Below are 14,037 nucleotides of genomic sequence, written 5' to 3' on the forward strand. Positions count from 1 at the left end.
TTATTATATTATATATATTATAATTATTATGAACTTATTATTATATTGAAATGATAAAAAATGTCATTATATTCTATATATTTCTTCAATATATAATATTTCATTTTTTTTCGATATTTCAAAAGTAAACTAATGATACATTCATTGCTAATATTTTTATTTATATTTATATTTTTCAATAAATATATAATTTATATAATTCAATAACAATGTGTGTATATATATNATAATGATATTAATTTGAATTTTAGGAAATTGTTTTGAAAAATTTTTTTTTAAAGAAGAAATATATCAAATAATATATATATGACATTTTGAATTTATAATTACCGATAGGTGTTTAGTTCTATGTTCATTTATCAATGAACAACGTAACTTATTTAACTGATGTGAGTCATACATTCTTAATAGAAATAGTATAATCAGGATGAAAATTTCATTGAATCGCGTTGTGTTATAAATTATTCCAATCATCCCTTGCCTTCAGATATAAACATTACATTATAATTCTTAATGTTCAATTGTCCATATCTTAATAAAGAAATTCTAAAAAAATTTTAATCATATTCAGTACTTCATAACTTCTTATACATATATATTATATTTTCTTTTAATTCAACTTCAGAAAATCTATACAAATTCATTTAAATAAATTCACAATCATAAATCCAAATTTACAATGTAATTAAAAATAATTCCTTTTTCGAAATAATAATGCTTTTTTAATATTTTGCTGATTTTCTTTAAAATCGCAATTATTAATAAATATCTAAAATCTTCCATGAATCTTATTCCACTTAATCTTATTCCATTATTCCACACAATCTTATTCCATTTAAGAAATTTTATTTTATTTAAAATCAGAAGATTATTTTCTATAGTTGATTGATAAAGATTACCGAGGAAAATTTATTCATTTAATTGTTCTCCATTATCCTGACGTTTAACAATAATTAAGACACGAGTCAGGTATTAATAAATCTAATAACAAATTTACGATTAGATAAAATACTTCTTTTTTTTCTTTCTTTTTATTTTTTTTCTCTTTTTACAATTAATAAATCCGAATAAAACGATAAAATGATAGACTCATTGAAAAAAACCCATGATTTCTTTGTTACTGAAATATACAAAGTTTATATAAAAAATACTATAAAGAATATAAATTAATAGAAGAATAAAAACTATAGAAAATTTATTATGCATTATTATAAATTTTTTTCGAAGTTTTTTTTAATAATTTTATATAATTTATGATTATTATTAATTATTAATTTTAATTCTTCTCAATATTTATTTTAGATGCTACTTTATTCATTAATTTTTCCAATCTTTTATAATTATTTTTAATTTTTAATTTTTTAGATTCTTTAATTTTTCTCAAATTTATCTTTTTTTCTTCATATTTTTATCATAAATATAATGTAAATATATCAAGAAGTATCAAAAATTTAGAAATTTGAAGAATAATATCTATTTACATACAAGATTTTAAATAGCAACCGCTTGAATCCTGCTTCAATCATAATAACTGTAAACACAGTTTTTATGATTATATTCTCATTATGATTATATTCTCATTCGTCAATTTTACATGTTTCAATTTTCATCTTATAGAGCGAGAAGTGATACATAGTTTATCAAGTTTATCAGTTTTCATTATCACAGAATCCAATCCAACGACTGCTAGTTTATATCTTCCATTATGGTGTTTTATGAAATGAATTCTTGAGTTACCATATACAAGCTATGGAAAATAAAAAGATAGAAATCGTAAGTTAAAAAAAATTGAAAGAGATTCCTTAATTGATGAAAAAAATAATTTCATTAACGAAATAAAAATAAGAATAATAGAATTTTTCATTTAAATTTAAATTTTCTTTATTTCTTTTTGAATTTTTTTTGCAAATATTCTTCAATTTAATTTTTTTTTTCAATATTTTTAAATTGACATATGCTTTTTTTTTTCTTTTTAAATTAAAATATTCTTCAGTTGTACTTCTTTTCTTTTTAATATCTTCGCATTAATATCTTTTATGATTTGAAATTGATGATGAAATATTTCTTCTCTTTGCATTTGTGTAATTTTTTTTTTTTATAAAATATTATATATAATTCCAAAAATTAAAGAAAAGATTTCAAAAATATTATGAAATTCAATACCATTAAATGGATATTTCCATTTCTTCTTCTGAAGTTTTCTCTTTTATTAAAATTAACAGTTTTTCTTTTTTTTTTTTCATTTCACCTTACTTCTTCGCAGAAATTACGATATTTTTTCTTCACTTTTTCTTTCAACACTGCAACAACACATTGATTTCTTTACTTCTTTAATTTTTGATATAATTTAAAATCGATTGATTAAATTCAATTTCAACCATTTAATCAATAATCTTCCTTAATTTTTCAAAATTAAAATGAATAAATAAATTCATGAATTTATTTCTTCTTCGCAGAATATTTTTTCATCCTAAATACATCTAATCCTTCGGATTAAAGCGTAATTATCATCATCGTTTCCATAAGTTTGCGGAATGCAAGAAACTCGTTACTCTGGAAGGGGCTGGTTCATATAAATGGACACATGTGACAATTAAAACGACAGTCTGAAATCGTTCTCCGCTTAATTCGCCGGCTCTGTTCAAAACGAGGCGCGTAAAATCGAGAGATCTTAATTAATTAATCGATCTGCACTTCTTTAATACATTCCCGGTCAAGCAGTTCGAATCAGTGATTGGTTAAAAAAAAATTCATATATGCGTTACGTTAGGAAGACTAGCAGCAAGATCATTCAGCTGCAATTTCGTACATTTTTATCAATTATTGAACACCATTAATATCTTAAGGGACTATTTTCATATTTCTTTTCATCAACATTTTCTTCTTTTCTTTTTCTTCTTGTTTCTTAATACAGAGAAGATTTACCAAGATTGGAAGTAATTTAACATTTTTAAAAAGGTAAGATACATTAATTTTAGATTTTTTTTTAATATCTTGGTTTTAAATACTTGGTGTTTTTAATAAGATTGAAATAATAGATTTCTTTGAAAACATTCAAAAATTTGAGTTAAAATCTTTTAAAAAACTTATGTAAAACAAGTTGTTGATCTTGAAGTTTTGAAGAGTTTTGTGATACATATGCTTTTATTGAAAAAATTCAATTTTTCTTAAAATTAAAATTTAAAATTATTAAAATTTAATAATTTAATATTTTGGAATAGTTATTGATCTTAAAGTTTGGAGAAAATAAAATATGTTTTCAATGAAAAAGATTGAATTTTTTTAAATTGTTTTTAAATATAATTTTCAGAATCTAATATTTAAAATATTTTAAATTAACTTTTTATTTGGAAATTTTTGAAGAATCTCTACAAGACAAAGATCATGAAAAAAAAATGAATAATTACTTTATTGATTTATTTGTCTTTTCTTGTGTAAAAAATAGTAACTTTATAATGGTAACTTTATATTTTGTCAGATTCCAAATAGATTGTAATCTGTGCTTTGTCTCTCATTGAAAGTCTGATGACAATTGCTATCTCTATCGCATAATTTTAAATCAAAATTGTCTAATGACATCATTGGTTGAATTTGTGAATCTGTATATTAACCAATATCACTTTTCAATTCTGAAAGAATATTTTTTTTTAATACTTAAATGATTTTTTCTTTTTTTCAATGTATCAAATATTATTTCTTTTTGAAAAGAATTAATTCAAATCGAAAGATAAATAAGTTATTTGTATAAATCATTTAAAAATTTTAATTTTACAATAAGAATATATTAAAAATATGAAATAATTATTAGTATTGTAAGTAAAATCAATATTTCTTTTGAAAATAAAAAATATATAAATCATTTAAATTTGAAGAAATTAAATTCTTAATGAGAATTTAATTATAATTTAATGACGATTGAATATTATCGATAGTAAAAAAATTTAGTTAAAATCTATAACAAATATACAAACAATTCTTCTTCTATTTTCAAGATAATTATGTATTTCTCTTCATTAAAAAGAAATTTCAAAATTTCTTTTAGAAATATATTTCTTCTTTCATAAAAAAACTTCAGAAACCTTTAAATTTTTATATTTCATCGAAAATGATATCAATAATTCCACATAGTTTATCCTAATTTCTAATTCATTTATTTTTTCCTCTAAATTTTATTTTTTAACCAAATTATTTGATTAGAAATCATATCTTCCTGAACTTAATGTCATTTTTTCTCTCATTATATCTGAAGAAAAAAATATGGAAAATTTATCTTGTAATATTATTTATGCATATTAATTAAAATACAGTTGAATAAATTTATATGCATCGTATGGATCAGATTACAGTATTGTAAGAGATCTCCCTTATTCTGTTACTCTTTTCCTATACTGTTTGTATAAACTGGACCTGTTCGCCTTTGAATTAACTGGTTCTAGCCAGAGACAACCAGATTTCTTAATGATGATCGAACGCCCGTGTTAATAGCCACAACGATGGTGCAAATCCTACTAAACAATTACATCCATTGGTGGAGCATATACGTTCAATAATCACATCATTCCAACCAAAGCAAGCATACAGTGCATTACACTTTGCTTACGTAAGAGAAAGAATCAGTTGACTAAACGATATTACACCCATTCGGTTTGTGTATATATTCATATCTGATCGATACGCACAATTATTATGATTTTCAGGTTAGGATTCAATGGAAGAAAGATGAAACGTAAAAAACGAAGAAAAATAAAAATAAATAAAAGCATGATTGTATCAAAATATTTCAGGATCTTTAAAAAGAGGAAAAGATAGGGAAAGATTTTATAAATTTTTTCGAAAATTATTTTCTTCTTTGAGAAATTGATCTGAAAAAGATATGTAATTAAATAATAGGGGAAAATATGATATATATATCTTATAAATAATATTTCAAAAAAAATTAAGAAATAAAAAATATATTAATAAAGATTTATAAAAAATTATATTTAAAAAATTAAAAATAAAATTTCAACTTTTCGATAAATTTCATTGATTTGATTTGAAAGACGAAATATGAGAAAAATGATACTAAACAGATTCGCATAACAGATTAATCTAGATCGTGCGGAAGTGTCGATCAATCGTGTCTTTCATATGATCCTAGATTTATAGGAAATATTATATCGAATATCCATAAATGCAGCTCAAGGATATTGAATGCCAAGTACAATTGACATTTTCTATCGATTATTTTACTTACGAGTTTTTTTTTCATCTTCATTGATATTAAAATTGATATTAAAACATATATAAAAAAAGATTATATTATATAAAATATAAAATAATCTTCTTAAAGAAGAAAATGAAAATTTTTGTCCTTCTGTTCAAGCCCCTGAAAGATGAAGTCACGTTTCTTGGTACTATACTTCTTCTTGGCCATTTCTTCAGCAGAACAACGACCATCTGAAGATGTAAATGAAATACACACTGAAAAATATTCACTTCTTTATTACTTTTCATGGGTTGATTACACGGTGTTGGCTGCCATGTTAATAATTTCATGCCTGATCGGCACTTTCTATGGTTTCATTGCTAAGAAGCAGGAAACCAGCCAGGACTTCTTGCTCGGAGGTTCGAGCATGGGAACATTTCCAATGGCAATGTCTCTCGCTGCTAGTTTCATTACAGCTATTGAACTCCTAGGAAATCCTACAGAAATGTATATACATGTATGTTCCTCTTTTTTTTATTTGTTTAAATATTTTAAAATAACATATTGCTTTAGAGAATAGTAGAATCTAAAAGAAGAAATAGTGATCAGTTTGGCAATTGAAATTCTAAAAAAGAATTCTAGAATTCTTTTTCTTTTATCTCTTTATATATTTTTATTTTTTAATTTTTCTTCTCATTTCTATTTTCTCTTTTCTTCAATATTATTTCTTCTTTATTTTATCACAATATTTCTAATCTATATATATAATCAATATATTTAAAAATCTTTTTTCTTTTCTTAAATTACTCTAAATATTTTGAGTAATTTAATCATAAAACTTTGATTTTAAGAAAATTGCTATTACATTTGAAAATATTTTTCAATTTCTCAGGGCACTCAATTTTGGATGACCTGTCTGGCTTTTATTTTCGTTGTACCTATTACCTCCTATTTGTACCTGCCTGTTTACATGAAGCTAAGATTAACTTCGAGTTATGAATATTTGAATCTTCGTTTCAATCGATATTGCAGGCTACTTGCCGGTGGTCTCTATATGTTACAGATGATCTTGTATACATCTGTAGCCGTATATGCGCCAGCGTTAGCTTTAAGCCATGGTGAGCAACATGATTCAATTAATCCTCATATTCTCTTGATTTATTCTTCTCTTTTTACAGTCACAGGTTTAAATACTTACATAGCCGTCACTCTAGTCTATGTAGTCTGTATCTTCTACGCGTCACAGGTACCTATTCCTCTTTTTAATTTTATTTGAAAAAATATGTTTGATATTTATTAATTTCTTTTAACTTTAATATTTTTATTTTTTTTAAAGCTATCATGTTTTCGTTTCAAAGTTTTCTTCTAATTTTGCCTTTTTTCATCTTAAGGTATTTCTTCTTTTCATTTTTCTATCTTTTTCCTTTCTTTTTTTCTAAACAATTCTATCGAAATTTCAATTCTCTTCAATTAATTTTCTTCGTATTTTTTTCTTTTTTCCTATATCAGGGTGGAATGAAAGCCGTCATAATGACGGACACTTTCCAGGCAGTAGTTCTTCTTGGTTCCCTTTTTCTCATAGCTGGATACGGTCTCTCCTGGGCAGGAGGACTTTCTTCAATATGGCAAATTAATGAAAAATCTGGAAGAATAGAGTTCTTCAATATGGATCCTAATCCAACCGTTCGTCATAGTTTTTGGAGCGTGGTGATAGGTGGAACCATATACTGGACAACGATGTTTTGCAGTAATCAAGCTTCCGTCCAAAAATATCTTAGCGTTAGAAGCATTAGTCAAGTCAGAACGTATGTTTCTGAATGTCTTCAAGAAGATTACTAAAAAATAACAAAAAAAAAATGTGTTAAATATGTTTTACTTCTAGATTATTTTAACTTTTCATTTTATTACAGAGCTTTATGGGTATCCGCTTTTGGCATGATTATAATATATACCATAAATTTCTTGACTGGTATGATACTTTATGACACTTATAAATACTGTGATCCTCTCTTGGCTGGTAACATAACTGGCCAAGATCAATTATTGCCACTATACGTAATGAATTTCATGGGTAATCTCAAGGGGATACCTGGTTTCTTCGTTGCTGGAATCTTCGCCGCTTCTTTGGGGTATGTTTTATAACTCCTTCAATTTCTTCTTTGAAATTTAATTAGAAAATATATTTTTTTTTAATTAGAGAATTTTTAATATAAAAAAATTCTTAAATAAATATTTTAATGTGTCTATAGAGTGAAAAAAGATTTTTGGGATATTTTTCAGAACTGTAGCAAGTGCTTTGAACTCATTGGCAGCTATAACTTGCGAAGATATCCTACAAGGATTATTCAAAATTGATATGTCTGCGAGGAAAGGTGCAATTTATGCTAGATGGATCAGTATTTTTTTTGGAGCGCTTAGTTTTGCTTTGGTTTTCGTTGTGGAACAACTTGGCAGTGTTCTTCAAGTATAAATTTTTTCAATGAATTTTTTTTTTCAAAATTATTTTTCAAAATTTTCAATATAATTTTTTAATTAAATTCATATTTAACTTTGTTTAATGTGGATATAATTTTGAGAGTATTTAATTTTAATATCTCTGAACAATATAGAGAATAAAAATAAATCTTAAATTAGGTTGCATTATCATTCAATGGTATGGTTGGAGGCATCACATTAGGATTATTCTCTTTGGGGATGTTCATCCCATGGGCAAATGCCAAAGGCGCAATTACTGGTGCCATCATCAGTTTGATAATCATCCTGTGGATTGGTCTGGGAGCTCAAATTGCTGTTTTAAATGGACAAATTTACTTGGACAGCAAACCTGTGTCAATTGATAAGTGTTCTAATAATAGTTTAATCACAAATTTCAATCATCAGTCAAGTAACAATCATAATGAAACTTATTCCATATATAAAGTAATTATCAATTTTTCCTGTTCTTTATTTTTATTAAAAAAATAAAGATTAGATAATTAATTATTTATCAAAAAAAATTCTAAAAATTAATTTTTTTTATTTCAGATCAGTTATTTATGGTATAGTGCAATAGGATGCATCCTAACAATGTTGATAGGTGTGATCATAAGCTTTTTCACAGGTGTTCAAAATCCAGCTGATCTTGATCAAGATCTTTTGAGTCCACCTATTGCTTCTTTGTTTCATGTGCAAACAAAACCGTGTGCTAATAAAGTACATGGTATCACAAACTTTGGTCTGGAATTAGATGATGAAAAATCTCAAATGGAAAATGCCAAAAGTCCAAAGATATAAAGAAAAGTATCTATTATGTATATAAAAATAGATTTTGCAACTAAAAGTTGCATTCTGAGTGATTATTTGAATGCATTCTGAGTGATTATTTGAATTATTTTAGAAAATTATATGAATATTTTAGAAGATTATAAGGATATTCCAAAGAATTGTTTAAAAGCAGTAGTTCCTAATATTGTAACAGTCCATTCATTATTTTTATTTCTTTAAGGTTGTTTTATAGTAAGCTAGAAATATTGACTGCACTAGAAAATTCTATGTGTTAGTTTTTAATGGAGCTTGCTGAATAGTGAATTTATGAATACAGAAATGATCTTGAATTCAGTTTCTGAGAGCTAAGTAGTTATTCCACAAGGTTCCATATGTAATTTAATCATGTTAGAAATTTAAGTTTTTTCAAGTACAATTATAAATTGCTTCATTTTGATAAACATTCTATAAATATGATGAATTAAAAAAATTGACTATTAAGAAATATTTCTATCTTGACAATATTTCTATCTTGAAAAATAGATAAAAACAGATTGTAAATTTAAAGTTTTGAAATTCAAATGTTACAGAATGAAGCACAGATAATTAAATCAAAATAATCTCTTTGATAGAGATTCCTTATTTTCTTAAAACTCAATTAAATACCTTTTAGAGTATTAATCATGAAAAAAAAATATTATTTATGGAATAAAACAATACAACAAAAATAGCCAGTGCATATTCAGGAATTAAATACAGTTAAAAATGAAAATAGTTTATTAATTTAGAGAGAGACTATTTATGAATATTCAGAGAAGACTTCTTGCCAGGAGATGATTTGTAAAGGCGTAAAATAGTTTATTTATATTGCTAGTTGTTATATCTATTATATACTTAATATATTTTGCGAATTTCAACCATTTCTGAACGAGAAAATTCTCGTGGGCGGTTTTAAAATAAAATTATTAAATTTTTTTTTATATATTTTAATTATATATAAATATCTTTATATTTATGTAGAAAAAAATGTTTTTATAGTCTTCATAAATTAAATTTAAATTTAACGACAACTTTTATTTTAACTTTTATTTTAAATTTATTTTATTAAAGCATTTTCTCTTCGTTTTGACAATGAAAAGATATTTATTTTTATAAAGTACAATTTTTTCATTGATATTTTATCTTTTTTTTTTAAATTTCATAAATATAATTTAATATGCCAGTTTTTCTATTTCCAAGAAAAAAAATTTCATATCGGTTTTATAATAATTTATGTATTTTTCTTCAGCTTTTTAAAATAATTTCCGCCCCGAGATGTTTCTTTTGCGGCGAAACATCGACAATTCGTTTAAGAATCTCCTTTTTAACGCCTTGTCAACTCCGAAATATTTTTTCCCCTCTTTTCTTCTATATCTTCTTTTTTCTTTTTCTTTTTTCTTTTTTTTTTATTATCATGGAGATGAAAAATTATTTTTTCACTTGACTGCGGATCTGTACTTCGTTTCTTCGTGCGAAAATATTTAAATAATTAATTAATAATAAGAGAAAGAATATATATGAATATGTTTTCAATAAGTTTCTTCGTTTCTAGATAAAATATTTGTACATAAGAAGAAAAATATACGAATTAAATAGATTTATTAAATCCATTTTTATTTTTTCTTTTATATAATGTTTCTTTAAATAAATAAATTTTTTATACCATTATTCAATGGATTTCTTCTTTTATTCTTTAAATAAATAAAATAATACAAATAAATAAAAAATAGATAAAATAAGATACCAAAATTGGAAAAATAATCAAATCTTTAAAGAAGAAACTAGATATTTGTTATAATTTGTTATAATTAGACAAAATTTTCTAAAAACAACATTTCAGGAGTAAAAAGAATAAAACAAGTATTCCTTAATAAAATTTATATTTACATCCAGAAATAATGAAGATATTAATTTTAAAAGAAAAACTCAAAAATTAATGCAATTGATCAAAAACAAAATGAACAATTATTATAATTATTTTAATTATGAAACAAGAGACTATCTCTATTTAATTAGAGAGACAATGATAGAGATAGAGATAAAAGTGGAACAAAGAGTAAAGGAGGAAGAGAGAGGATTATAGAGAGAAAGGATACGACAGTGAAAGTGGATCAATACGCCGTTAACGTTTCGCCATACAACGTGCAACTAAACTTCTCCTCAAAACTTACTTTTTTTGTCAAAGAATAAAAGAGTTAATAGAAGTTCAAATATATCTACAATGTTTTTAACATAAATTTTTTTAACTTAAAAATTATTTATCATTTTGACATTAGTTTTTTCCATTTCTTGTTCAATGTTTTTCCCAAAGTGCATGCAAGATTTGAGTTCATTTGTGAAATTGTTATATTGTTGTTATAAGTTGAAACAATCTATCAGTGTATATTGAAATGTTCATATTATCATTGATGTGAGTAGTGTTTAGTGCAGGGACCTGTAAGTGACAGATTTATTACTTGTGATGGCAATGGTTGATAAAAATACTTCTTCTGAGACAGAACATGTAATTAATAATGATTTAAGAATAAAACATAAATATATAAGGTTGGGAGAATTGAAGATGTATAGTGATTTATAGTGATTTTGCATTATAAATTTAAACAGTCATGTATTTTTCCTATTTTGTGAGTAACTTGGGATACTTTTCTTATCTATTTTTCTTTTTCTGCTTTTTCAGAACTTTTTTAGCAGTGATTATTAGAATTGGTTTCAAATTTCTTTAAAGATAAAGAATTTTTAAAATTTCTAAGATTCTTAAACTTAAGAAAAAAAAAAGATGAAAGATAAAAATTTAAATCTTAAAAACTTAATTTCTTGGAAATAGATATTGAATTAAAACTCTTTTTTCCATTTCCTTTCATAAATATTCTTAAAATTTATAAGATTCTAAATTTATAAAAGGAAAAGTAAAAAAGAAAAAGACCTATCTATTATTTTAGTTTTCTAGAAATAAACTTTATATATTTTTTTATATTTTTTATATTTTATAAAAAAAGAATAAACTTTAAATTATTCCTTTTAACAAGGAATATCAATCTTATTTTAATTGTGTATTTTATAAATACACAAATTCTATCTAATTTCATTTTTCTTAATCATTTCTTCATAGATACACAAAGTTAATTGTAAGCCAGATTTGCGATGCTTCCGATTTATCCGTTGGACAATCCTTGTGCCTTTCGTTATCTATTTGTCTCTACTCTTTTTCAAGTACAATAGAAACGTGCCCTTAAAGAGCTTAACGTCCACCATATCTATACAAGATGATAAAGAATCTATGACTGAGAATCTTTTCATAGAATTAGAGGCAATGACGATCGACAAAAGAGATTTGGAACATTACAAGGAAATAGATCAGAATATAAAGAATATGAAAGAGAATCAAGAAAATTCGAGAATATTACTCGAAGATATATTTCAAAGAGCTGATACCGATCATGATCAATTGTTGGATATTCAGGAATTGGCCAGATGGATTCATACAAAGATCACGGACCATATAAGCCGAGCTATGAAAGAGAATATTGGCTTATTCACTGCGATAGATAATAATCCTCGAAATGGTAATTAATCTCTTGATAATAATTCTTGGATAGATTTTTAAAAAATTAAATAAATATCGTATTTCTAACTTAATAATGAATATGATTATCTGAAAGAAAGAAAAGATTAAAAAAAAAACTAAACGTAAAATAATATTTTTAAAATAAAAAAATATACAGATAAAAATTTCTTTAGTAGAAGAAATTTAAAAAAGCAAAAGTAAAGAGGAAAAAAACAAAAACTACTTTTTCATATTGCAAATAAAATGAATAATAAAAAATGTGAAAGAGATTTTTAAAATCTTATTATATTTTAATATTTCAGGCGAGGTCTCGTGGGAAGAATATCACGCGTACTTTCTCAGATCCCACGGATTTCCTGAGAGCTATGTGAGCTCGCACGATAAGAAGCATAGCGACATGTCACGAACTTTGAAAGAGAATATAATGAGAGACAGAGCCAGATGGTCGGAAGCAGCCAGAAATGATCCGGAAAGATTGGCACTCGATGAGTTTTTAGCTTTTACTCATCCTGAAAGCAGTCATAGAGCATTATTACAAATAGTTGAAGATCTATTTGAAAAATTCGGTGTGGAAACTTATTTCTTTATAAAATTATTTTTACATAAATATCAATGTTATGTTTTTTTTCATTTTTTTTTCTTCATAAAGCATTAATTTCATCGATAGCATTAATTTTTCTAATTTCTTCTTCATGATATTAATATAATTTATCTTGCAATATTAATAATAATAAGTTTGTAATTAATTTTTATATTTATTTTTATTTTAGATCGCGATGGAGATGAACAATTGACAGAAGATGAATTTTCGGATTTACCTGCAGAAGGGATGGGTTTAGAATTAAAAGAAGACAAACATGAGATGATAGGAGGAAGTGAAGACAGACGGAAGGAGTTCAGACACCTTATCGACAAGAATAAAAATGGAAAAGCCGATAGGACAGAGCTTCTGGTATGTACACTTAACCATCTCAAGCAGGACTAAAAAAAAAAAAAAGAAATAAAAATTAAAAATAAAATAATTAATTAAAATATATTGTTAAATAATTATAAATTTATTTATATTATTTCAGATGTATATAGATCCAAGAAATCCAAGGCACGCTATACAAGAGGCCCAACATTTAATCAGCGTGTCAGATACCAATTTAGATGGAAAATTGAATTTATCCGAGATTCTGAGCAAAATGGATCTATTCCTAGGAAGCAAAATGGTGGATACAGAAAAAAGTTTCCATGATGAATTTTAAATAATCAAAATTAAAAGGAAATTAAATTTGAATAATCTTCAAGACAAAAATATGAGGATGCTTATTTAATATTTTAGAAGAAATTCCTATTTTTCACGAAAATTGGGCGCTATTTTTTATGGAATAATCTAATCTCTTAAATTAACAGAGTTTCTTATAAGAGATTTTTTTGCAATAAATGCGCTCAATTTTGGTTTCACAGAATTTTTTTAAGAAAACTTTTATTATTATCGAAGCAGACAATATTTATTAATAATATAAGATAAAAATTTTTATTAAAGATCACTATGGGATTTTGGAATAAGAAAATTTGGAAAATATTTTACACATATTTTTTTATCTAAAATATTTTCTTTAATTTCTCTGTCTAAATAATATATTAAAAATTTAAATTTCTTTGTAGAATACACTGTCTTTTACTAATTATTTAAATTCGTCCAATGACAAATTAATATAGTTTCTACTTAAATTTTAATAATAGTAATTAAGATTGAAGATTAAAAATTTATATTTTCATGAAAGCAAATATTTTTCTGTTATTTTTTCTATTATTAATTAAACATAGAATTCTATTTTTCTGCTGAAAGAATTCTCTTGAGGAGATAAATCGCCAGTATTAATTTTGAACACTGAATTTTGTATGTTCGTTCAAAAGCACAGTGAATAGTTTCACGGGCTTTTAAAACATGTCTGTGATAGTTTTTATAACATAAAATTTTCTGTAGATTGAGATTAATAAAGTTATTAATCTA

General features: G+C 24.5%; 2 protein-coding genes and 1 long non-coding RNA gene across 8 annotated transcripts; 2 read left to right on the forward strand and 1 right to left on the reverse strand.

Moving 5' to 3' along the window:
• Positions 1-1,604: 1,604 nt before the first annotated feature.
• LOC102673667 (sodium-coupled monocarboxylate transporter 1-like) lies at positions 1,605-9,405 on the forward strand. 6 transcript variants are annotated; one of them, XM_031515290.1, is made up of 9 exons: positions 2,466-2,958; positions 5,366-5,705; positions 6,081-6,306; positions 6,367-6,434; positions 6,698-6,993; positions 7,099-7,317; positions 7,469-7,652; positions 7,823-8,107; positions 8,213-9,181. In XM_031515290.1, exons 2-9 carry the CDS (start codon positions 5,376-5,378, stop codon positions 8,459-8,461), a joined length of 1,857 nt encoding a protein of 618 aa, XP_031371150.1. In that variant the 5' UTR covers positions 2,466-2,958; positions 5,366-5,375; the 3' UTR covers positions 8,462-9,181. The 6 variants fall into 6 exon arrangements, with proteins under 6 accessions (XP_031371137.1, XP_006607337.1, XP_031371150.1 ...); XM_031515277.1 differs by lacking the exon at positions 2,466-2,958 and adding an exon at positions 1,605-1,773 and having other exon boundaries at positions 6,081-6,434; positions 8,213-9,405; XM_006607274.2 differs by having other exon boundaries at positions 2,460-2,958; positions 6,081-6,434; positions 8,213-9,187.
• Positions 9,406-9,838: 433 nt separating this feature from the next.
• On the reverse strand, positions 9,839-10,702 carry LOC116186851. Its single transcript, XR_004151908.1, has 2 exons — positions 10,567-10,702; positions 9,839-10,018 (listed from the first exon to the last, which is right to left on the reverse strand). It is a non-coding gene; the product is annotated as an uncharacterized LOC116186851 (long non-coding RNA).
• LOC102673537 (45 kDa calcium-binding protein) lies at positions 10,579-14,037 on the forward strand. Its single transcript, XM_006607273.2, has 5 exons — positions 10,579-11,094; positions 11,580-12,033; positions 12,338-12,601; positions 12,806-12,987; positions 13,109-14,037. The coding sequence occupies exons 1-5, from the start codon at positions 11,077-11,079 to the stop codon at positions 13,283-13,285; spliced, it is 1,095 nt and encodes a 364-aa protein (XP_006607336.1). The 5' UTR covers positions 10,579-11,076; the 3' UTR covers positions 13,286-14,037.

The sequence above is a fragment of the Apis dorsata genome, unplaced genomic scaffold (assembly GCF_000469605.1).
Source record: "Apis dorsata unplaced genomic scaffold, Apis dorsata 1.3 scaffold_4, whole genome shotgun sequence".
NCBI classification, from domain to species: domain Eukaryota; kingdom Metazoa; phylum Arthropoda; class Insecta; order Hymenoptera; family Apidae; genus Apis; species Apis dorsata.

Coding starts and splice junctions, on each gene's coding strand:
- LOC102673667 (XM_031515277.1), top strand. CDS start 5,376: ATGAAGTCACGTTTCTTGGTACTATACTTCTTCTTGGCCATTTCTTCA. Junction 6,435..6,697: donor GTATCTTCTACGCGTCACAG/GTACCTATTCCT, acceptor TTCCTATATCAG/GGTGGAATGAAAGCCGTCAT. Junction 7,653..7,822: donor AACTTGGCAGTGTTCTTCAA/GTATAAATTTTT, acceptor ATCTTAAATTAG/GTTGCATTATCATTCAATGG.
- LOC102673537 (XM_006607273.2), top strand. Junction 12,034..12,337: donor AGATAATAATCCTCGAAATG/GTAATTAATCTC, acceptor TTAATATTTCAG/GCGAGGTCTCGTGGGAAGAA. Junction 12,988..13,108: donor CCGATAGGACAGAGCTTCTG/GTATGTACACTT, acceptor ATATTATTTCAG/ATGTATATAGATCCAAGAAA.